Raw genomic sequence first — 25,877 nt, forward strand, 5'->3', positions numbered from 1 at the left:
GCCCCAGTGGATCCAGCGGCCCTCTCTGACCTTCTAGGGAGCGCATGCACGCAAGCACATGCATAGTAGAAAAATCACTGAGGATCACAGAGGTCAGAGTACAAATTTGGAGTGAAATAATGTGAAAATCTCTTTCTCTTGAATATTAGTCTAAAAACTGACACTTCACTCTCTAAACGATTGGCTCTTTTCGAAATACGGCGCCAGGGTTCCCGGACCAATGCCACGCAGGAAGATTTTGGGCACCCCTGGAAACGCCCCTCCCCTTTGAAGGCGGGTTGCAGGGCCAGGCTCTTACACATGCGCCTTGCCCGCAGGTTCATTGGAGCAGCTGCCAGGCGCATGCGCAACGCCCAATGGGCGACAAGATGCGGAAGAAGTGGCCCCGTGGAGGCTCCCATTTCTGAAGCGTGGGAGGCGAAAGAGGCGGCAGATTGTAGAATTCAGTATGAGCTCCAGCGGGTCCCGCAGGTCATTAGAACCAATAAGAGGAAGCAGCAGCGCTGCGGTGGCGCAGAGAGAGGACCCCTTTTCCGAGTCCCCGCTGGCGGGCGGGGGCCAGGGAGCGAAAGGCGCCATCCCTGAGCTGAGGGGCCCTGGGGGCCGGGTCCCGGAGCATGGCGGACTGGACCGAGACCCTCAGCATGTGGAGGTGGAGCTGCCGAGGCTGTCTGGCCAGCTGTCAAGTCCTCCCTGCTAGCGCTGCAAAAGCAGCCACAGCAACTGTAGCCGAACCGCGCTTGCGGTCTTAGGCGGGAAAAATGACAGCATGAGTTCTGCCACTGCCTGGTTTCCTCCCCCTTCTTCTGTGCTTTCCTCTTCCACGCATCCCGTCCTCCTTTCCCATCCCTGCACTCCTCTTCCTTCTGACCTTTGGCCTCTTTTCCCACTTCTGGCCTCTTCCATTTATCCTCTGCAGTACATTGCCACCTATCTTATCAAGCTCTGCCTTTTTCCTTCTCCCGCCTTTGTCTTTCCTCCATCCTTTTTTCTTCATCCTGTCCCCCTCCCAACAGAAGCTCTCCATCCTCCTCCGCCCCCCACCCACCCCCACATCCTGCCTCATCTGCATCCTCCTCCCCTACTTTTCTCCGCCCTCGCGCCCAAGCCTCCGCCCATTAGCCCCCGCCCCCAGCTGCCAGTCCCCAGCAGCTCAGTCCTGCAGTGAGTCCATAGCAAAGCACCAGGAGCTGAGCACTGCTGGCTGTGCTGGCTAGCAAGTCTCCGAATGGCTCAGGAGAAAATGGAGCTGGATTTTGAGGCTGACACATCTGATGGGGGCACCCTGAGACGGTCCAACAGTGCTCCCCTGATCCATGTGCTCAGGTGAGCAGGACTGGGGAGGATGGAGTGTGGGGTTCAGAGCTTTGTCCCTGGGCAAGAAGTCTTCCTTCCCGAAGTACCAGTTCGAGTTCATCTGGACTCCAAACTGAAGGGTTGAGGTCTTATTTTCTTCACAGTGACTTGGCTCCCTAGATGGAGGGAAAGTTTGACCTCACACTCTGGCCATGTCTGAGAAAGGGGCCCTCTCTACCTGGGGGTCGTGTTGTCCAGTTCTGAGAGAAAATGTAGAAACCTGGATCTGCTGACAGGTTGCTTGCCCTGGCTAATTTCCATCAGGGCAAGTCGAGCTGAACCCCCTGTAACTTGACACCTGTATCTAAGAGCTGCTGTTTCTATGCCGAGTTTAGGAACCCTGGCATTAACAGGGGTTTGCTTTAAAAAAAAATCACAGTTCATGTAATAACTTGGGATTACATGGTGCTCTCATATCTTATTAAGTGATTTGGATTTGTTACAGTGTTTTCAGTTTTTAAAGCTGCCTGAAATGTGTTCCAGTTACTAAAAAGAAAAAAGAGCGATGGTTTATAGCCTAGTTCAGTAAAGCAGAGGTTTGAGAAAATAGTGGGAAAAAAACCCACTCCTTTAATTTTAGTGGCAGGATGTTGTCTCTTCATGTGAACAAGACACCAAGGAGTTTAAAGTAAAATCTTGTGTTAATGAAGGCTGGTTGGGACACCTAATGAAGCTATAACATTTCACTTTTGTAAGTAGACAATTCATCTGAAGGAAATTTCGAAACCTCCACAGAGAGGGCATTAATACAGTACAGAGAAGTAATATTAGCCCAAAACATTTTTTTTTCAAACACAGCTGAAGGCTTGATAATGCTTTGCCACCAATTGAACTGATTATAACATCTGTATTTTGCAGAGGGGCAAGTATTTTTCCCCTAGATTTCAGTATGATTTTGAAACTGAGGGAATGAAAAAGTGACTGTTGCATTTCTGATGTTGTCTTTGGCGTCACCAAGTAATTTTTGGATATTTAAGAGGAAACTGTCTGTTTTGTCTCATCCTCCACCCCACCTCTCCTTGTCTTGTGAAAGTCTGGTAAGCAAGCAATTGCTGGGGCCTTGGGCTGCCCCACTGACCTGCATTTAGACAACTAAGGGGAAAAATCCCACTGTTTTGTGAACCACAATTTAAATAATTACTTGAAAGATAGCATGATGTGACAGACAAGGGGAGAATAGACCAGGCCTGGTCTCAATTGTCACCAGCTAGCTGTGCTGAGTGTGTTATTTAACCTTTTCATGTCTGTTTTCTCATTTAAAAACAAGGATGGCTGAAATAGGTGTTGTCAGTGGTCTCTAAGAGCCCAGTACAGTTCAGTTTTTGACAATCCTTGAATTCCTGTCATGGACAGAACAGACTGCTAGGCACGTGGGGGATGTCATACAAAGATAAATAAAGCACGTCTCCTGAGAGACTTAATGACTATGTACACTTACTTTCTATTTCTTTCCTTTTCTCCCTTTTCTACTCTCATTGCAATGCTGGGGAACCTTTTTATTTTTTTAAATAGAAGGTAAAATGTGAGCTCTGTACATAGCTGGTTAGCAGTGCCTGTCTGTTAGCATGTGTGAGGCCATGACTTCATCCACAGGAACACTGGTGTGGTAGTGTAGCTCATTGTAGAGCTTTTGATGGGGATATGCAAGTTTCTTGCTTCCATGTCCAGCCCTTCAAACAAAATAAAAAGAAATGTTACCCAACTGTGTTGATATATGCTTGGGCCCAGGAGTTCAAGACCAGAATGGACAACATAGCAAAACCATGTCTTTAAACAGCAAGGCCCTGTCTCAAGAAGCTTGCACCTCCCAGTTTCTTTGAGTTTGCAGTGGGGTTGACTGCATTATGTTTGTGGAATGAGGAGAAGTTTGTGCTATGCCTTCATGGAAGCCAGGCTTTAGAGATAGGTGTGGAAGGAGAGGAAGGATTTTGACAGATGATGGCAGGGCGTGTGAGGTCAAAGGGGAAACACGAACAAAAAGGAGCAAAAGCAAACCTTTTCAATTCTATCTATTCTCTTGGACACTGGGATTCAGAGGTAGAGCAGTAGAACTGGTGCTTGGGGCAGACATGTTGATGAGAATGGATTTAAGAATGGGCTCCCTAGCTTTTCTCAGGGTAGCACAGGCAATGCAGTGAGTAATCCTCATGGTTCTCTGGGGTAAAGAGATGAGCTGCTTACATCTGACAGGAACTGGTTTGGGGGTGTAGTTCTGACCTGAAGCAGCTGGAATGAACCAGTCTGGAGCTCCGCCCTACACCTCTCAGAGCTGTCCCCTAAGCACTGAGGAGATAAGTATCTAGCAAAAGCAGAGGCTGCAGCACTCGAGACTGGCCTGCCAAGAGGACGGTAAGGAGGTCCTCGTCTGGAGGAAATGATGAGCCATTGAAGATTTCATTGTTAATTACAGATTGGAGGGTGTTGAGCTCAGTTGACAGACAGCTTCCTTTAGAAGACGCTAATCCTTTTATTTTTTACTTTTCAGTGACCTTTCACAGGTTTTTGAGCCATATCCACTTAGAACTCGGAGGAACAGTGCGACAATTATGAGCCATCATAGCTTGGTAAGTATCAAAGTAAGTATGTGCAGTGATTTAGATGGGAGGAAATACTTTCAAATGTAGCTCTTTCTGGGAAATTATGTGCTGTGCACATTTTTTTGAAAAAGATTTATTTTACCCATCTTGTTTACCAGTTTTGCCTTGGCCATTCAGCTTTTGGTACATACACACTGGGTTTGGGGAGTGGGGGGGGGCTTAAAATTCCTTGCTGTAGGACTTTGTATTTGTAAAAATTATTCCTTGTTATTTATTTCTACTTGCGTCACAGTTGTGAGGGAAATCAGGAGTAACTTCCAAATATAGCTGAGAACCATGGTCTTTATTTGTCATGGGATGTAAAAAAAAAAATCAATTAAATAGAGGCAGAGTGTCTCTGACACTCATCTGTCAGATAGCACTGGTTGTCTGAAATAAAGACCCCTGGAAAATATGTTTATATTCCCAGAAGAGTGGATGAGTGTGTCTTTTCTCTGTAGCCAGAGCTGTTGGGAATCACCGTATTAGATAGCTGCACTGGGGAAATTATGAAGAGGTTTTTATATAGTAGCACTTCACATGCAGGGCTCAGTCACTCGGCAGCTTTAGACAGCTGAGATGTAAGCACACGGACCTCTAAATGGCTGAACTAGATTTCCATAGTCTGTGCACAAAGGTTCATCCATTTATTTATAGGACAGCCTCCCTCTCTGACCCCTGAATCATCTAAAATTTATACACAATTATAATAAGCTTCCAACTCAGTGGTGTGTTAGAGGCAGCAAATCAGAAGAGGTACATTTGGGTTAAAGGTCTGCTAATACTTGCTAGCAAGAAAGGAGAGGGAAAAGCAGACAGGCAGACAGGATTTTCCCCCTCTCAATAGTTTGTGGTTTGGTACAAGGGCTCACAGCCTGTTGATAGTCCCGAGGGTGTCACCAATATAGAAGCATATGGTAAGGTTCTTAAGGAAAGGATCACTGCTCATTAATCTTTTCTTCATCTTCAGTAACATCCACACTTTGATGGTATTTTGCATGCTACAAAGTCCTTTCACTCATTTAGTCCGAGTAACAGTGTCCACAAAGTAGAAAAGGGACAAGGCATGAGGTATATTTTGCTCAATTATGAGCAGCAGCAACTGACTCATGACACAGTGACTTGCTTAGGATCATACAGCAGAAAGTAGCAGAGCCGGCCCTAGACTTGAGATCTTCCAGTGTCTTTCTGTTTGGTCTAACATGTTTGAGAAAGGAAACACTATAACACACTTTAGAAGGATTTCCACTGAACTGGCTAAAAATACTTAAAGAGGGGATGTTAGCTATCTAGAGGTTGGATTCGCTTCACCTGCTTCCCTGACGGTACTTGAAAATATAACTACTTATTTTTGTTGGGTATATGAAAAATGTTCTTACGTGTTATACAGCTGTGCTGCTGATAAGAGAAGCATAGCCAAGACGGGGGAAAACGAATTTGCTTCTCTACACTTCACTTAGCTCTTTTCTAAGAGGTGAAGATTCTTATCCACTCTAGTCTAGGCTCATCTGTCATTACTCCCCATCCTTTGCTCTGGCTGCCTCATTTTCTAAAGGACCATGGTAATTCACTGATCCTCATGCTGCCCATCAATCCCATCCTCCTCGTTTTTCAAGCTTTTGCTCCTTCAAAACCTACTTTAATCCTTATATCTCCTTTGTACACGTTCCCACACCATTATGATATTAATGACACTCTATACTAATATTACAGCGCACTGTATAAATCTTAATGTGCTCATCCGTGTCCCTTAGTAACAAGCAAAGAGTGAAATGTTGGCAAATGAAATGGAAAGGATGAGATGGTAAAAAGACAAGCAGGAGGTAGGACCTCCATAATTTGCCGACTGATTAGACATATGTGAATCATCTAAAATTTATACACAATTATAGTAAGCTTCGAACTCAGTGGTGTGCTAGAGACAGCAAATCAGAAGAGGTCCGTTTGGGTCAAAGGTCTGCTAATAGTTGCTAGCAGTTGATTTGGAGGCCAAATTACATTCCTTCAAAATAATCATAGTCCTGTCACTAAGTGTAAGATATAATTCAAACCGATGGATTTTACAGGATTGTAACAGTCATAATGTAAATAATTACTATTTTCCGTAAGAAACACAAATGAATGTGAGTGTAAAACCAAACATGACAATTATTCTGCTTAAGTAGCCTTACACCATTACAACTTTTTAAAACAACAATTATGGGAGAAGGAGGACTCCAGCTGACTAAAATCGTGTTTCGGTGTGACCAGGGAGTGGTGGTGCCTTGATTACAAGGAGAGAAGTTGAAAAGATGGGTAGTTTACAAGGCAAGATTAATTCTCTCAAGGGGCTAAGTTACCACTGATTCAATACTGTTCTGCAATGCCATATTCTCAATCTTTGTTGTTTAGTCTCTGCTAGCTTCCCAATTTACCACTGTTTACTTCTAGCCAAAGACACTTCTCATTTCACAGATAAAACTGATCCCTATCTTTTAATTTTTAAAATGATTTATTTATTTTTTAATATATATTTGAGCCTGCATGAATGTATGCACACCATGTGCATTCAGGAGTCCGTGGGGGCCAGCAGAGGATGTTGGGTCCCCTGGAATTGGAGTCACAGACAAGTGTGAGCTGCCATGTGACTTCTGGAAATTGAACCTAGGTCCTCTGCAAGAACAGTAGCTCTTAACCACTGAGCCATCTCTCTAGCCCTGATGCCTGTCTTTTGTAATACCAGTTTTCTTCTCCTTAAAATGCCTTTGTCTTCACATATAGGGCTTCTCCCTTGTGGTTAATATGTTTTCTGATGCCCCTGTCACTCGGTGTAGCTATTGTCTCCTGTCTTATACCCTCAGTCTCTTCTCTAAATCTTTGGTTCCCACCTTTTCCTCATATTGTATAGGGCAATGGTCTTCTTTCATGTAGGTCTGTCCTTCTTTTCCTTTCCCTTCCCTGGCCTTTTTAAAGAATAATCTAGCCTCGACTGCATCTAGCTCCTTGTCTCCTAATTTCCTGCTAGTTGGTAATCTTGCTGCTTCTACCACAACTCCATTAAAGGATGCCCTTGAAAATGTCACTAATGCCCACTTAATTGTCTGTGTCAGGGGGCTCGTTTCTTATCCCCACTTGAGCTCTTTGCTTTCCTTAACACCATTTAGCCAGCATTTCCCTAAAGCTCTTAGAAGACTTTTTTCAGCTGATAAATTATTCTTATTTCTAGTTCTAGACATAGTTCTGTTTTTATCTCTCTCTCTCTGTTTCAGAGCCACTTTATAGTTTTGTCTACGATTGGAAAGTTGTATGTCTAATCAATGTTGCATTTAGATTTCTGACTGCCTCCACCGTTTGGAACCATCCTCACTTTGGCTTGAACCCCAATATCTGTCACTGGATTTTTATTTTTTGTGTTACATAGGTTCTTCAATTCTCTACATGTCACAAGTGTGCTTTCCCACATCAGCCTGTTAGAGTAACCTTACCTAATAGTTTGTAATTTTTCAACAAACTCATTAAAAGTTCAGTGCTAAACAAGTGTTGCTTTCATAACGCAAAAGCTGACTTTACAAAGGATTGTATGCAAAGTTTTTCAAAACTTAGGACAGAAAAATACAAAAGAGGTGGGTAATGGAGGTATATTTGTAAGGTAAAATCATGTCTCAGTGGATAATTTTGCCTGAATTAGCTTTTGCCTAAAAAGCCCATTGTTGTACTGCTCACATTAGAATTGTTTTGTTTTTTTCAGTTGTAATAGCATAAGCCTTCTGAGCAGAATAATTGTCTTGTTTGATTTGATCCTCTTACATATTCATTTGTATTTCTTAGGAGAAAATAATAATTATTTACATTATAACTGTAACGATTTTGTAAGATCCACTTGTTTGAATTATATCTTACCTTCTGTGACAAGATTGTGATTATTTTTGAAGGAGTATAATTTGGTCTCCAAATCATTTCAGTTTTGTCATATTAAAAAATGAGGGCTTGAGACCATTGATAGAGTCCTTGCCTGGCATGCATGAAGCCCTGGGTTCATCCCCAGTGCTCCATACAGCAGATATTCAGGAGGTGGAGAAAGGAGGACCAGAAATGCAAAGCCATCATCAGCTAGCTAAACAGCGAGTTCAAAGTCATCCTGGGCTATATGAAATCCTGTCTAAAAAAGAAGAAAAGAGGATATAAAGGAAACAGCAATTATTATGAAGGTTAACCTTGCCTTCTTTCATTGATCCTAGCTTGGGCAGTGTGCATGCAGACAAACAGTCTTTCCTCGAAGCTGATCTCCCTTTATTATGGTAGATATCAAACCTGAGAGATGATTTACCGCATAGAAGCAAAATTTTCTTCTTGCCAGTTTAAAGTATTTTTGAGAGCATTAATCATATACAGAATGTTGTATTGGGTTTGTTAGCCTATCTTTACTCATTAGTGCATCAGTAATAAAAATTGATAGCATTGGCATTTTTTTCTTTCCTATTTCACATAGCTTCTTATTTTAGATTAGTGGAATAATGAATAGTTCCAAGGCCCAGCCTTTTTTCCCTTAAATTTATACAGCTTTCCATTCATTTGGGAAAAGTGCTAAAGTCGGGGCCTGTCTGGCGACAGATGGTGCTTTGAGGTTGGACACCTGGTGCGCTTTCTAAAGACTGCATGCATTGTCTCTAGTGTATTAATGTTTAGGGGTTTGGGGAGCTAAGTTTCTAAGAATTTGAAGAATTATGTAGGAAGAGGTTGCCCACTAATACTGACAGTGACTGATGGTTTATGATGCACAAAGTCGTGAATGTTTATGCTTAACTTACTAGCTCAGGTCAGAAATTAAAGACTAAAATCTTAAAAATTAGTGAGGGTGCCACTCCAGTTAGCTAGACGCCTTGTACTTCTTCTGAGTCTGCTCTAAAAGGCTGGTAAGGCATGGCTGTCAATCTACGAATGGTAGCTCAGATCCCCTGAGATTATTTCACTGTTATTAGACATGTGGCTGAAGACTCTGATTTAGCAATGTGCTTCTCCTTATAGGAAGAAGGTCTGGATATGATGAACAGAGAAACTTCACTTGGAAGGTCAGTGGTTAGCAAGGGCAGGGCCTAGCCTCATGTGGCTTGTTTGTAAACTCTGCTGACTTTTCTTTTCTTTTTTAGGGAAGCTCAAGCAGGAATGCAGATCAGTCAGTCATGGGATGAAAGCTTGAGCCTGGTAAAGTGTTCCCATGTGTGCTTGTTTTGTGACTTTCCAGAAATCTTGGTGTTATTCAACTGGCTTGGTAGATTCTTTCATAGGTGGTAGGCTTCCTGCTTCCAGAGTGATCCTTAGTTATGATCTCTGTTCTACCAGCAAAATGTTTGAATGTCCCCATTTCTACGCTTCAGGAATATTGGTGTGTTATTGTAGTGGTAAATGAGATCTGTGATATGTTGAATGATGGTAATATTTTATATTTACAGAGTGATAGTGATTTTGACAAGCCAGAGAAATTATATTCTCCAAAGAGAATTGACTTCACTCCAGTTTCTCCGGCGCCTTCCCCAACCAGAGGATTTGGAAAGGTAGGATATTGTCAACAAGATATTAACTGTCTTTTTCACAGTGAGCTGTTTATTCTAAAATATATATACACACACACAATTCACCTCACTTGCAAAGTCTCCATAGACTAGAAGAAGTAATGAAAACCTATGGAAGTAAATTGGGAAAATGTCATATGTATGAGGCACTAGCATAGCTATGCTGTTTCTGTCATATTTCAAAAGAACCTTTTGAAAAACAAAAAAGCAGAATAAAAGAAAAGCACCTTGGAAAACTCAAGTGTTACAACTGTTTTAATGGTGCATGTACTTTCTCTAGCAGTGCTATTCACCATCCTTGCAAATGTTTGTGAGTAGCAGTGGCATGCCATCAAGTCCTGTTTCGAATCCAAGACATTTTTCAAGGTAAGTGAACTTGAATGTTAAATGTAGGGACTGGAAAGACGGCTCAGTGGGTAAAGCACTTGCAACCATGAGGATCTGAAATTAGATCCTAGAACTCACGCAACACCTATAACCTCACTGGGAGGTTGAGACAGGAGGGTAGCTCAGGCCTGCTGGCTGCTTAGCCTAGCTCCAGATTTAGTGAGAAACCTTGTCTCATAGGAATAAGGTGTGATAGACCATCCTTCCCTGAACTCTAAGAGTGTTACCACACAAACACATGAACTTACACTTGCAGGCATCACACACACACACACACACACACACACACACACACACACACACACACACACGGGAAGGGGTGAGAAATGTGTCTGGAGTATCACTCATTACTTTTTTCCTCAAATTAATTTTATTATGGAATTTTTCATACATACATCAAAATAGAACTTCATAAGAACAACCATATGCTCCCCAGTTATATTGAGGCATTAACATTTTACAAGATTCTGTGTTTGAGATTTAATGCTGATTGATGGATTGATTGTGACACTGAGGTCTCAAACAAGAGCCTCTTGAGTGCTACGCGAACCCTGTCACTAAGCTACATCTCTAGTGCTTAGTGTTGATTTATATTCAGAGAGTGCGCGCGCGCATGCGCGCGCGCGCACACACACACACACACACACACACACACACACACACACACACACACACACACACACACAAGCATGGTAACACCGTTTTTAAAGATAAATGTGGTTATAGATCAAAATCCAAATAAATTTTTTAGTAAGACACTTTTCTTTAAGCAATTGTGGGTATTTTGCCTTAGAGAATGTTTTAAATGGCTTAAAATGCCGTGTTTTTTCATATCACCATATGCTGACTCAAATCCTCCTACAGTATAAACGCTTTGTATTTCTGACTTCATGGCTGTTTTACTTATTTGGTGGGCTCTGATGCTGTTAGTCTTTCATCTTGGAAGCACCTCATATCATCCTATTTGTTTATTTGTCAAAGCAGGAGGAGTCAGAGTCCAGTCAAATGCATTAGGCCTAATGCTCTCGGTCCTCTTAAGAGAAAAGGTATGTGGCAACTATCGTTGACAGTATTGTGGTACATGCTTTAAACGTACTAAGAGAGGAGATCTTAAATGTTCTTATAATACACCAGAACAAAAGGTAAGTAGCTGTGGTAATAAATGTATTTTTATATATACTAAATCATGATATTGTATACCTTACTAAATATATATACATTCATTATAATAATATTGGGGGAAAGGATTCGCCACACTTCTGATATGAATTTAGCCAAGCTTGAATTAGAAACTAGAGTTCTTGTCTGAATTACTTTTTTTTCCTAAAGAAATATTAAACATTTTTAACAGTGCTCTATGGGCTCTAAGTTATAGAAATTAACTATTTTATGTTGTTTATATTGTTATAGTTCATATCTGAATAATATTCTTATATTCACATTATCAATCTGAATAATTACCTTTCAGTGATCTGAGTATAAGAGATGCACAATTTGATAGCAGAAACATATACTGACATAGCAAATAGATCTGTAAACATGGGGTTTGTTCAGAGGTGGGGTTCACTTCCCCATCAGCAAATCCTACCTCAGAAAAGTACGAGTTGTCCAATAGTCAGGTCTGTAAAGTTTGTGATGTGTATGGTCCTCTCTCAGTTGCCCATTTGGAGCCACAAAGCACTGAAGTTTTCTCAGTCCGAAGTAGTTTTAGATACTTGTGTAAAGACCTTGATAGTGTCTGTTACATGGCCGAGATATTTGATATTGGTTTAGTCATTATTCCTGGCCATTTGACTGTATGATGACAAGTGCCAGGTGCCATTTTCTTTACTTTTTTATTATTAGTTTTTTGTTTTATTTTGTCTTCTGTCACTCAGACTGGCAATAGACTCACGACATAGCCAAGACTAGCCTTAACTCTTAGTTATTTTGCTTCTGCCTCCCAAGTATTGTGATTATAGGTAGGTGCTGCCACATCCATCTAACTTTCTCCCTTTTTCATCAGCATAGAAAATATGGATTTCTTTATGGCATCTTATGCATACTTAGTTTATGATGATCCTCCCTCAGTGCCCTACTCCATCCCTTTCCTCTCTGCTACTCGGGGAGTTGAAAACTGGAAGTCAGAGGCAGGAGGATTGCTATAAGTTTGAAGCCAGGCTGGGTTACACAGTGAGTTGTGAGTTCTAGACTACTAAGGACTACACAGAATTGTAGCCACTGGTAGATTGCCCATATTCCAGTGGATGGAGCAACACTAATTGGACTTAAAAGAAATCATGGAAATATGAAATTGGAATGGGGACATGGGGGAGTAGAGGATCCAGGGAGAGTAGGAGAGGGGAACTGGTGATGAATATGATCATATTTAATTATTTACATATATGAAATTATAAAAAGCTTAAAGATCATATGCTTTGGAAAGTAGGTCTTGATATAGTGATAATTTTTATATTTAGTAAAAAGTCCCTTTATTTAATCTTGCAAGGAATCATTTATAACTTTAGGGATGTTCTTAGAAGTATTACATAAACGTATACTTTAAAGCTATTATTATTGTTACCATTAAAGTGAAATCTGTCCAGAAAGTTAATGCAACTGGTGTTTGTTTAGTAGCTATTCCAAAATCCACCAGTAGGTGGAGAGATTCTTTGCTAGAGTTTAAAAGCCTACACACTTTAAAAGCGTCACTGAACAAAGCAAATAAAAAAAAATATAACTTTTGTGGATTTCAATAACTTTTATAATAGCTCTAGAAGAAAGTTAATATTGTTTAATTCATAATAGGGGAAAATGAAGTTTACAAGTATTCTTGTTTTCTATTTTCCTGTCATAAGTATTTTGTACAGTTTTAAGTTCAGTTCTGTGGTCCTACTTAGGTAGAGCTAGGCTCCTAAATTCAGTAGGTTTAGTTTTTGCTAGCTTCCTTGCTTGTTTGAGACAGGGTTTCACTCAGTAGTACAGGCTGGTGTGGCATTCTGGGTATCACAGTTACTCTCAAATTTGGGGGTTATGTTCCTGCCTCTACCTTCCAAATGCTGGGATTACAGACATGATTATCACATTTATCTTAAATTGTCTTTGCCATTCTATTTTCAAGCTCAGATAAAGACCATCAAATCCAAGGAATATGCATGTTTGAAATAAAAACAGAGTTTGGGGACGAGGAGAAGAGGCAAACATTGGTGCCATGTTTTATAATTACAAGTTCAGTGAAAATCTATAGGGTTGGGTAAACCAGTACAGTTCCAAGTTTGTGAACTGAATTACTGTTATTGCTTTTAGGTGTACTTTCAACTATATTTTTATATTTAATATATCACCTAACTCAACCTCCTATTTCCACACTATCAGGAAATACATCTTGTTGCTGTCTCAAGATGTGTTAAGATATTAAAAGATATAATATAAGTACTGTTTGCTAGCCATAAAATATTCGCTGTGAGCTTTAACTGTCTGGGAATACCTAATTTTGTCTGGTAAAATCAGTGTTGTCTTTTATTAAAGGGGGCATATGTGTGTAAGCTATTACTTTTTGGTCAAGGTATAAAAACAAATATCTCTCTTATGTTAAAGCACTCTAGAAGGTCACTGTTTTAAGGGGAGGTGTTTTGACAGAACTGAGCTGGAAGAAGCTCCATAGCCCAGGCTTGAACTCTTGTTCTTCCTGCCTTCATCTCTGGAACTCTAGACTCCAGGCACATGTGGGAGCTTTTGTGTAATAACTTCAAGTATTCTGAGCTTTGGCTGAACAAATATCCCCCTCATTTTAGCAGCAATCCTGCATTTGTAAAATTGTTTTATTGTAGCTACGTTTCTTATGTTGTAGGGGAGATGGAGACAGAAAGCCAGCCTAAGAGACTCTTCCAAGGCACCACCACCATGCTGTCTACAGATGCTGGGCAATTGTCTGATCTCAGTTCATGGTAAAAATGAAGTGAAAAAAAACTATTAGGATATGACTCATATTAAAAAAAGAAGCACATTGAAAGAATTTTGAGATAATGTAAAATGTACTGCACACTCACATAGGTGTAAATGATATTGAATGAGCAGGTATTTTCAAAGTCCCAAGCACTTCTTTGGAAGTGTATGTGCATCGTTTTTGCACCTTTATTTTGTTCTTAGCTTCAGTGTGGTGTAGTGTCATCTGCTGCCTGGTGTGAGAAAGAGCCTCTGGGTGGCTGTGGAGAAATGCATATTGATTATCACTGCTCTGCTTGCATTTCATACTCCATGCTTTCGACTTCTAAGAGATGGCTGCATTCTCTTAACTGTGTGTATCAGTCAAACTTTTGTTCACCATGACCAAATCCTTGGCACAGGCAAGGGAGAAGGATTTATTTCAGCTCATGGTTTTAGAGGCTCCAGTCTGTAGTTCTCAGGCTCTCGTGGTTCTGGGCCTGTAGTGACACAGATCATCATGGAAGTGGGAACATGTGGCAGGGGCTACTGCCCTTGTGGAAGCCAAGAAGCAGAAAGAAAAGAAGAGACTAGGGATAAGGTATGACTTTCATGTTCATGCTCCCAATAGCTTCCTTGCTCCAGTTGGGGTCCTCCTCCTAAAGTTTCTGTCACTATCCAAAATAGTGCCATTACCCAGGCAACCAAACATTCAAACATTCAACACATGAGCTGGCAGGGGACATTTCATATTCAAAACATTATACCTGTGGTATTTGCTAAGTTATGTGATATCTCCCCCCCCCTCTCTCTCTCTCTCTTCCTCTCTCTCTTGTTTTTTGAGACAAGGTTTCTTTGTATAAAGTCCAGGCTGTCCTGGAACTAGCTTTGTAGACCAGGCTGGCCTTGAACTCACTGAGATCCACCTGCCTCTGCCTCCCAAGTGTTGGGATTAAAGGCATGTACCACCACTGCCCACCGTGATAAAATCTTTCTCAAAATCTTTTTAGAAATTTTTAGTAGTCAATCACAGTTGTGTGTAATCCAGGCTGACCCAGAATGTATACCCCTCCTGCTTTAGCCTTCTGATTCCTGGGACCATGGGCTTGTATCATTAACCCCAGCTTAAATGTGCAGTTTTATAGTAACAGTCACTAATTCTTATGGTTCAGGTCATGACTGATAGTCTGTCTCATTCTAGTTGATGTCTGTAACATAAAGGTTTTCAGTGATTTTTGAAAGAATTGACTTCTTTTCCTATTCTTGAAGTTGAGAAAGATGCTGACAGACGTCTGGGAGGCAGGCATAGTAGCAGTTCCTAGGTCATATTTTGAAATCTTTCAGGATGCTCCACTCAACTTGCTGAGTACCCATATTCTACATATATATTCTATACATTGTGTAACACCTTTTAGGACTTTTCAACCCCGGAGTTTCATAGCTGAGAGGCCTTTTTTAAAAACTTAAGGTACACTCACTTTAAAAATAGAATGGAACCCTCTAAATGGAAGAAATATAAAAGCCACTCACTGCTGTAAGGCTTGACAATTTCTTCCTCCCAAATTGCATGTATATCATTTTGTTTAAGATAGCTTGCACTTCTAAGTGAATAAGTCCTAACATATTGTCATTCAAGAGGCTTGCTGACTGCTACTGTTGGAATGCCTTTTAGATTGTTCCTATTTGTGTCTTCCACTGTCTCTGTGTGTCCTGGGTAGCTCAATTGCTAATTTTGGTCCAGTGTATCCTCCCAGATATGTAGAGATTGCAAAGAGCAATTCCTGAAGCTTGTCAAGAGGACTAGTGGATGAAACTATATACCTGGTGCAAAGTGCATGTGTCTTTTATGGTAAAGTGTGAGTACGGGCACATGACTATAAATAGATTTGCTTACCCAGTTATGTCTCAAGTGATCCAATGAGGAAAAAGTTCACAACATTTTGCCAAGTAGAAAACAAGGAGAATGAGGAGCTGGGTGTGTAGCTCAGTGGTAGAGTGCATATTTAGCTTGTAAAAACCTGTGTATTCCACTTCCATTGTGGCAAAAAGTGCAAAGTCTTTTTTCTTTACATTGCCACAAAATATCAAAAAAAAGCTGATGCAAATTGGAATGCAAGGATAGGGAAGAGACTGTGGGAACACATTCCTGTAATCCTAGCACAATGAAGGCTGTGGTAGGTTGCCATGTTGGAGGCCTGCCGAGGCTACATAGCCTCAACTATATAGTGTATAGCAAACAAAAGAAAACCAGAAGGGGGCATAGCCCAGTGATAGACCACTTCTCTCGCATGCTCACGGCCCTTGGTTTTATCCACAACAATACCAAAATCCAAAACAAAATAAGAAAGAAAAGGCACAGTATGTTTTTCTTTGTGCTCCCCATTCCTGGTCTAGGGACTCATCTTTTATCAGCATAGCTGTGGCAGTGCTGTTGTAGAACCATGAGTAAACCTGTGGTAGCTGTGAGACTCCTAGAGACAGATGAAAGGATCATAGATAGAGTCTAGGAGTTTTGGGTCAGCCTGGGCTACATAGTGAGACCCCTTTCCCCCAAACAAAACAAAAGCAATAACTAAGATGATGGCTCAATGGGTCAGAGCACTTGCTGTGCAAACATGAGGATCCAAGATCAGATCTGCAGCAACTCCATAAAAGCCAGTGCTGGGGGTTGAGGGAAGAAATAGGGGCATCACTGCAGCTTAGTGATTAGCTGGCATAGCTAAGAAACTGAGAGCTTCAGGTTCAGTGAGAGATCCTGTCTTAAGGGATAAGTCCCAGAGAAACCCAGCATCCTCCTCTGGTCTCTCCATGAGCAATAAAAGACATGAATATTCATATGCACACACATGCATGCACTACACACACAAGCCTTTCAACGGGTAGTTAATTAATTTTCAAGTAATTTTTAGATGAATTTGTGGCACCTCAAAGGATCTGAAAGCTTAAAATTGTGTTAAGATCTGCACAACACCTTATATTCTAAGGATGCTAACATACAGGGAAGATATTTCGTGTGAGTTAGTCTTAATAATGAATCTGGATTCTGCTTTTACAGAAACTTCTGTCTCTTAATGCAGTTCCATTGGTCAAAATCATACATGTATATTCTTAGAAATGGGGCCAGAGATAGGAGCCACCTGTGTCCTGATTTCTGTTGCTAAAGATGGCAGTCTACTTGATAGTGAAAGTAAGGAAACTTTGTTTTGCTCTCTGTTAGAGAGTGGCTCAAAGACCTGATAACTAGCACATATGATCTCATCTTTTTAACTTTTCTTTATTCCCTGTCCCATCCCACAAAGAGAAGGAAAAGATACATTTTATAGTCTTCAAAGTTTATGTGCTAGTTAATAATCTCTAAAATCTGACATCTTTGAAGCATAAATTAAATTAGAATATTGAATGTGAACCCATTTAGGGTTTGTGTCCATTTGGGCATACTTTTTATTTCCTTTTTTCCCCTAAAAAATCCTGAAATCACTGTCAAAAGAATGTGGGGAACATTGCCACTACAAAGCTGGGATTATGCCATTTTACATTTAGTGTTTGTGAACATCAAGAGTTTGAGCCGAAGTCAGAAGTATGCCTTGTTTGGTACTTCAATTTTTTGTTTTTTGTTTTTGTTTTTCATATTACGAATTCCCCTTTTGTTCCTCATTCAGCTGGAAATAAGACTGTGTGTGTCTGCAGCACCGCAAAGCAAACAAAGGCAATTTTCAGGGTCCCTCCTTAGCCATGTGGTACAGATTAAGTGGTAACCTGTTTTGTGTGTAAAAGGAAAAATTCTCAAATTTTCTTGCCCAATGCATCAGTATTTGATGTAATGCTTAATTTTTGTTTGTTTGTTTTTTTTTTTTGAGACAGGGTTTCTCTGTGCAGCCCTGGCTGTCTAGGCTGGACTCAAACTCAGAGCTCCACCTGCCTCTGCCTCCCGAGTACTGGGATTAAAGACGCGTGCCACTATTGCCTGCCTCGATGTTTAATTTTAACATTTTGAGTTAGTTATATAGTTTGAGTCTTCTCATTATATAGTCCAGACTGGCCTAAAATTCAGTATGTAGCCTAGTCTATTCTTGAACATCAGATCCTCCCCCCCCTCCCCGCACCTCATGAGTTCTGGGTCTACAGGCATATGTTATCACACTCTAGCTATCATTATTATTTTTAATGTTTTTGTTTTGCTTTTTGAGACAGAATTCTTACTCTGTATCCAAAGCTAGCCTTAAACTCACTATGTAACCAAGGATGACTTGAACTCCTGATGCTCCTACTTCTGCTTCTGAAATGCTGGGATCATAGGCATGTGTCACCACGTCTAAATGATTATTTGTGTGGAGGCATGCACGTGTGGAGATCAGAGGGCATCTTTCAGGAGTTGTTCTGTTCTTTGAACTCAGGTCATCAGACTTAGCAGCAAGTGCCCTTACCCACTGAGCCATATCACCAGTCCTCCTAGTTTATTTTTGATATATATGTATATAATAGTGCCTTGAATGGATCCATTCACTTTCAATTCAGATAGTCCTGGCTAGTTTGAGTTACCTTTGCTTTCCTATGATTGTCTGATTTTTGGCCACTAGTGAAAATAAGGCTCATTATCATTAGCATTCTCATCAGACTTTACATGAGAAAATAAGCAACTCAAATTGGACTGGACTTTTGCTTTTAGAAGCTCTGGTATAAGATGTGATTGTGGGCAATAAAATTACTTTCACACAGTAATCTCTGTGAATTACACAGTTGCACAAGGACCTAATAATGATGGGGTGATATGACCTGTGGCTTCTGCTTTCATGAGCATGTGACCAGATTAACTAGAACAGAAACCAGATCTTAGTTCAGTGGCAATGAACTAAGTTAAGCTTTACTATGTTGTGAAGCTAAATTGCAGTGGAGACAAAAGGTATCTATGCCATTTTTTTCCCATAGTGAGAAAAAGTAGATACTTTTGTGTATAATGGGAAGAAGACATTTTGAAATGTTCAGTGTTTTTTTTTTTTCTAATTGGTAATGTCTCTGTCATCTTTTTTATCTTAACTAATCAACAATGTTTAGAAAAGCACTTCTCTGCACAGTCTTACTTTGTGTTTTGGAATGAATACAAGTGCCACCTAAGTAAGCAGGTCTTGTTACAGATGAAATCTTCTAATCCTGGGCTCTATGTCATTCTGGTGCTTGCAACAAAGAATTCTTTATTTATCCTCAGATTATCTGCATGGTGGCCAAGTGTTAATCTAAGTCTCTTTCTTCCTGCCAAATGACATAGAGCATGTCCTTGTGCTGCCCAGCCTGTGTGTGCTTTAGGAAAGTAAATTCATTTTAATATTAGTCTAGGCAAAAAGCTGCAGAGGAAAATTCACATATGTTCCAAAGGCAAACAGAAAGGTCCTTTTGATTTTCCAGTGTCTTGGATTATCTGTGTAACTTTTTTTAAGTTGTTGAATAATTCATATTTTTGGATCAGTTTGCCATGTGGTTGAACAAATACCAGAGCCAACTAAGTTTTCCAGACTTCTTCCTTAAAACTGGTATTATTAATGATGCATTTGACAGCAGTGGACATAGTGGAGGAGCAATGTGAAATATACTATTTCCATTTTTTATTTTGACTTTTCCAAAACCTATTTGTAATCTGTCTCCACCTAAAAAACAACCTGCAGGCAAAAGAAAGAGATGGCAGAGAGGACTGTAGTGTAGCTCCAGTGGTAACGTGCTTGCCCAGTCCTGTGTGAGGGCCTGGGTCCCATCCCTAAATGACATTTTAAAAAATAGGAGTAGAAAAGTGGGAGAGGAAAAATTGCCTTTCAGGAGGATGGTGTATTCTCAAGACTTAAAAATATACTATAAACTTCTCTATAATGGAAACTTACAAAAACAATGTTAAATTCATAGTATCCTGATTGCCTGTATTAGAGCAAAGTGAGGGTTTGCAAAGAAGCTAGTGACAGACTACAGCCCATATTTCCTTGAGTCATAATTCCTTCTCTAAGTCTATGTTTTTCTTCCGTTTCCAAACATAAAAAAGTGTCTGTGTAAACTTAAACTAACAGACTACTCGTCCAGTTTGGCTCTCACTGTGTTCTCTTGACTCTATACTGACTCTGTACTTGCCTGCCTTTAATTCCCAGAAGTATTCTTTCTTCTTCCTACAGCTTCCTGAGTTAATGCCTATTCATCTTTCCCATCAAAACACAAAGCTCACCATGAGAATCCTTTCACAAATCCTCCAGGTTAGATCAGGATACCCATGTGTCAGACTCTCATAGTCCCCCGTTCCTCCCCTTTATCACTCACTTCACAAAATGTAATTATTTTTATGAGCCTGATCATTTAAATCTGTCTCCTCTACTATCCTGTGTATTCAGTGAGGCAGTCTGTCCTTTCTACCATTATCCTTCAAGAAGCTACGTACTTTGTACACTTGGCAGGAGCTTAGTAAATATTAGAATAAGTGAATGAGTAAATTCAAGGCAAACATAAAGCATAGATCCATGACCCCTGGGAATTGAAGCAAGAAAGGTGGCTTGATGTCAAGCAGAGGTTCTCGGTTCCATGTCAAGTACAAAGAAGCCAGGGCTTCAAGGCAGGCCAGATTGGCTTGTGGGACCATGGAGCATCTGGGCTGTGTGGGAAGTGTATTCCTGGGCTTGCTTATAGAGGTGCTTGGTGTCCAAAACAGTTTTAGTGGGAGGATGAAAAGAGAGGCCAGTTGTTTGCATTAAAGAGACCCGTGATGGGGCCATGAGGAAGGAATATTCTAGAAGCTTAACTGGAATGACTGAAGGATGTAAGAAAAGGAGTCCTTTACAGATAGCATGGAGACCTTTGGGTCTGAAAGAAAACAGTATAAGAAATTCACAATATGAGAAGAATAGGGAGGGCATGTAATTAGAGAAGGAAAACATTTTTTAAAATACTTGTATTGAAGTCAATTTTAGGGCAGTTGAAAGAATAGAAGTAATGTGTCTGAAGATACTTAAGCTAGTTTGAGAATAGGTACCTTAGTAAACACCACTTATTCTTGCTCTAAGGCTCTAGAAAAGTAGGAAAATAAATATGCAGACAGAATCTTTTGGGAAGAAGATCAGAAGCCCCCTCACAATTATCATGGCATGTTAATAGGAACACTTATCATGAGTTACATAGCCTTCAAGGGGATGATCAGATTATACAGACTGCAAGTCTTATTCTGTGTTTCCAAGGCTTTATCAATTTCAAAGGTTCCTCAACATAGTACATTATGCATTTCATTGCTGTGGCCTTTATGCTTTTTATTATTTACCAATGCTGTACTGATGTGTGTGTCCTCGAAATCATGTCATTGCATGTTATGTTGACCCTGATACATGCATTCGCTTATAATTCTTTTTGCTTTGTCCTCAGTTCAGATATTTTGGATGGCAGTAGTATCAGCAGTGGCTTGTCCTCAGACTCACTGGCTACAGGCAGCGCTCCCGCAGAGTCTCCAGTAGCATGCTCCAATTCATGCTCTTCGTTCATCTTGATGGATGATCTCTCACCCAAGTGACTTAACCATTTCTGATTCAATGTTTTAACTATTTCCCACATAAAACATTCTGTGGGGAATGCAGAGAACTTTGATCCACAATGGGGATTAAAGTTTGGCGCATTGTAACCATTCCGATGCTCCTATTTCTGGGCATCTCTGTCCTCTGAAGTTCAATTTTGCAAGCATAGTCACTTTACTAACATCTGTTTTGGCTGATCTCATTTTGTGTTTGATAACTAAATCTCAAATACACAGTTTTGATTGCTTAGGGGATTTTTTTTCTTGGTGCCTCAAAGAGCACCGACTTTCAAACATTTAAGGGGGGGGGCACTAATGTGTATCTTCTATGATTGTTCTTTTCCCTACTGGTGACATAACAGAGGTGATCAGAAATTCTCTTGCTTGAGAGATTTATAAAAATTCTTTGTTGACTACATATTTTCCCATCTCTTTATTTCACAGTAATATTCAAATTTCTTTGGATTATATCAAATTTTTGTTGTTCTGCATCAGCTTAAAATACATTATTTTGTTTTCATTTCTTGTCTGAGCTGCTTACTTGCCATCTCTCACGGAGGGGAAGAAACCCATAGTCGCTTCCATCACTGCTCTCATTGCTTCTTTGCTGTTGGAATGTATGCAGTGAAGACTGACTTTAGAGTGGAGAATGTAAATGGATGTACAGGATGCTTCATTAGTCACCTCAGGTCCTTAGGACTTTGCTACCACAGTTGCTGTTTCTCTCCCCAAACCTGCTGCCCTAAGGAATATATAAAATATTGTTGATATTTCTAGGTGGTGTTATCAAGGAGAAGAAATTCCTGCCTTGACCAGATGTGTGGAGCATCTCCAAATGAACGAATAGTTATTTACACAAAGCACTGTACAAAAGCAAGCATCCATGAAGCTGTCAGTGTCTCGGGGTAGGATTATGAGGCCTTAGGTGCCTTGGGGTACATTGCTGTGCTGTAGGGGACATATATCATAAGGTCTTGTGGAAATGGAAGCTTTCTGTAAGTGAGTGCAATTTTGTTTGATTTTTTTTCTGATTCCTTTTTGTCACTGAGTTTGTTTTGTCATTGTGGTGACTGGTGGATTTTTTTTTTTTATTTGGTTTTGGTTTTGGTTATTGTGTTGTGCTATAGTCAGAACCCAGTTCTTGTTCTTGTCGCCCTATAGAGGGCAGTTTAGTATCTGTAAGGAAGCTTTGAGGAGGCACTGAAAAGGTCAGTGCTACTGTGCCCCCTGCTTCCAGATATTTCTTGAGCTCTAAGCAGTGTATATGCAGTGTGACGTAACATATGCTGTGTCATTTTGACAAGAGGAAACTCCTGACTAAAATATTTCAGAAATCCAAGTGTGATCTATTGTGACATTATTTATTATTTATTACACTACGTAGAATGTCCGTGTTGTTAGATTTCTTTGAATGTTGAACATGGTGGGTGGACTATTTGTTTAATATTCACACTTACCTGCTAGAATCGTGATACTCTGTTTTTAAGTGAATGTAAGAAAGAAACAGAAAATGATTAAGCTTAAGTCTTTTGAAATCTAAAATCCTTAGAGGTGGTCTGAAGACATTCACAGACTAGAAATTAGTGTGCTTGAAGCAAAACCTCTCTTCTAATCATTAGAGAACATCACTTAGCTTGCAGCAGTTCCATTATAGAATCAGGTCTGTTCTTAAGTTTACATTGTAATCACTGTCATAACGGCTATTAATGGCTTTAGCTCCCATGTTGCTTTAGCCTGTGAAAAGCTCATAATCCTTCAAACTTAACATAAATGTGCTGTTATAAGAATCGCCCCCTTGTGTGCCATTTTAAAGAAACATTTCTTTGATGGCACTTGGTGTATCCACTCTGTTAATGAACCGTGTTCAAAGGCTTTTGCCTTAATAATGGTAAGAGATGGCTTTGTCTTTCAGAATATTTGTCTGCCTTCCCTCTTCTGTCTTATTTCCTTAAAGGGACCCTTCTGAGTTCAAATTTAGAGTCCAAATTTAGAACTGTTAAGAAATAACCTTTGAAATGTGATGGTATTTAACCATGGTAAAAATTCAGTGGTAAGGTACAGCTGTAGCAGAAAACTGAAATTGTTTAGATGAGTATGATGAGACTGAAGAGGCAGGGGGACTCACCTTACTGTTTTAAGCCAAATCTTTCATTAATGAATTTAATTGTTTTAGGTTTTTCTCTGTCAATTTCATACATTCATATAATTCATTCTTAGTACTCTCACTCCCTACTCTCTCTCATGTCACTCCCACCCCGTCAATCCCCAAGTTCCTTTGCCACATTCTTGTCTTTTCCTTTGTAAACTAACCTTTTGTTAGTGTTGCCCTCTCTATTGTTTAAGTGGACAAGAAAGCTAAGTTTGTGCAGGGCTTGTTTGGAAATGAAAGATGGTAATATGCTAATTGACAGGAGCTTTGTTGCCAGTACCCCTTTATTTTTATATAAAGTCTAATATTTGCAGTGTAGTTAGTGTTATAAAGTAAAATTCTTTCTTCCTATTCTCATATTATATCATATATTTTAAGGTTCTATTTGAAAACTAGTAGAAGAAATGAAACCATAATAAAATCCTATAGTTACTGGTTTTGCTTGACTGACTTACAAATCACTGTTTTATGATAACTGCTTTTGGAATAATAGAAAGTTTTGTGAAATGTTGACCTAGTGTATAGCTTAATATTGTGAATTTAATAAAGCATATATACATGTATAAAAAGACAATATTTTACAAGTCTGCCTCTCTTATTCCTGTTGATAATTATTTTCTGTCACCATATCCAAGGAGCTTATTCTCTGTTTCTGGGAGTAGGTTAAGTTTTGAGTGTAAGGGTTTTCTGCACACAGAAAAACTAAGATAGCTATATTCAAGTGTAAGCCAGCTGTTCCAGCGCAGAAGAAACCTGTCTACATGATCTGTCAATTTCTTTAGAGTATTTTGTCACATATAACTGTTTAGACAGCTTTTGCCATGCTGTCGTATTTCTTTCCTGTTTTCAATTTATGGGTGTCATTTGAGGGGCTTGGCAGTCTCTGGGGCCAGTGTTTATCCCCAGTGCACGAACGGGCTTTTGGAGTCCATTCCATATGGAGAAATACTCTCTCAGTCTAGATACACGGGGGAGGGCCTCAGTCCTGCCCCAAAAGATGTGACAGACATTGAGGATCCCCATGTGATGCCTCACCCTCTCTGAGGCATGGATGTGGGGGTGGAATGGGGGGTTGGTGGGGGAAATGGGAGGGTTGGAGGGAGAGGGAACTAGGATTAGTATATACAATAAGATTGTTCTTAATTTAAATAAAAATTAAAAGAAACAAAAACTTTTATGTTTTAAAAACCTATTTATAAACTTCTATAAGAAGGCAAAAATATTCCATTGTTTTTTTTCCACTGAGAAATTTGCAGGAAAATGGATGGAACTAGAAGAAACATTCTGAGCGAGGTAACTCAATCACAAAAAGACAAACATGATATGTACTCACTCATATGCGGATTTTACACATAGAGTAAAGGATTACCAGCCTACAATCCACACTGCCAGAGAAACTAATAAACAAGGAGGACCCTAAGAGAGACATACATGGTACCCTGGAGAAGGGGAAAGGGTCAAGATCTCCTGAGCAAATTGGGAGCACGGGAGGAGGGAGAGGGAGCTAGGAGAATGAGAAGGGGAGAAGAGGAGGCACGCAGAGGACATGAGGGAGCAGGAAGGTTGAGTCAGGGGAAGAATAGAAGATAACAAGAATGGGGATATCATAATGGAGGGAGACATTTTTGATTTACAGAGAAATCAGACACTAGGGAAATGTCTGGAGATCTACAAAGATGACACCAGCTAACTATCTAAGCAACAGAGGAGAGGCTACCTTAAACGCCCTCCCCTGGTAATGAGATTGATGACTTACTTATATGCCACCTGATAGCCCTCATCCAGCAGCTGGTGGAAGTAGAAGCAGACACACACAACTAATCACGGAACTGAACTGGAATCCAGATGCAGAGAAGGACGAGTGAAGAGCACAGGGGTCCAGACCAGGCTGGTGAAACCCACAGAAACAGCTGACCTGAACATCCGGGAACTCTTGCTCCCCAGACTGATAGCTGGGCCACCAGCATGGGACTGATCCAGAACCCAGGAACATGGGTTTCTGTGAGGAAACCTCAGAAATCTACGGGACCTCCTGTAGAAGTTCAGTACTTATCCCTAGCATAGGTGTGGACTTTGGGAGCCCATTCCACATAGAGGAATACTCCCTGACCCAAGACACACGGGGGTGGACCTAGGCCCTATCCCAAAGGATACAATAAACTCTGATGACTCCCTATGGAAGGCCTCACCATCCAGGGGGAGCAGAAAGGATATGTAATGGATAGGGTTTTAGTTGGGGGTGTGGTAGGGGAGGATGGGAGGGAGAAGGGAACTGGGATTGTCATGTAAATCAATCCTGTTTCTAATTCAAATAAAAAAGTTGAAAAGTAAAATTAAAAAAATAAAATTACAAAAAAAGAAGGTAAAAATAAAGACTTCAGTTCATGATTCACATTATAAACACTTGATTTTATTTTCAGTGTTTTTTAAAG

At 40.3% G+C, this 25,877-nt stretch overlaps 1 protein-coding gene across 8 annotated transcripts; it reads left to right on the forward strand.

The window, feature by feature from the left end:
• The first annotated feature begins 1,073 nt into the window (after positions 1-1,073).
• Positions 1,074-24,021, forward strand: Fam122b (family with sequence similarity 122B). Of its 8 annotated transcripts, none has more exons than XM_027432087.2 (9): positions 1,074-1,326; positions 3,842-3,920; positions 8,937-8,980; positions 9,059-9,113; positions 9,362-9,463; positions 9,762-9,847; positions 10,850-10,914; positions 13,698-13,794; positions 22,074-24,021. In XM_027432087.2, exons 1-9 carry the CDS (start codon positions 1,229-1,231, stop codon positions 22,141-22,143), a joined length of 696 nt encoding a protein of 231 aa, XP_027287888.1. In that variant the 5' UTR covers positions 1,074-1,228; the 3' UTR covers positions 22,144-24,021. The 8 variants fall into 8 exon arrangements, with proteins under 8 accessions (XP_027287888.1, XP_027287885.1, XP_027287886.1 ...); XM_027432084.2 differs by having other exon boundaries at positions 10,853-10,914; positions 21,152-24,021; XM_027432085.2 differs by having other exon boundaries at positions 9,765-9,847; positions 21,152-24,021.
• The last annotated feature ends 1,856 nt before the right edge of the window (positions 24,022-25,877 follow it).

This window comes from Cricetulus griseus, chromosome X (genome assembly GCF_003668045.3).
Source record: "Cricetulus griseus strain 17A/GY chromosome X, alternate assembly CriGri-PICRH-1.0, whole genome shotgun sequence".
In the NCBI taxonomy this organism is placed as follows: domain Eukaryota; kingdom Metazoa; phylum Chordata; class Mammalia; order Rodentia; family Cricetidae; genus Cricetulus; species Cricetulus griseus.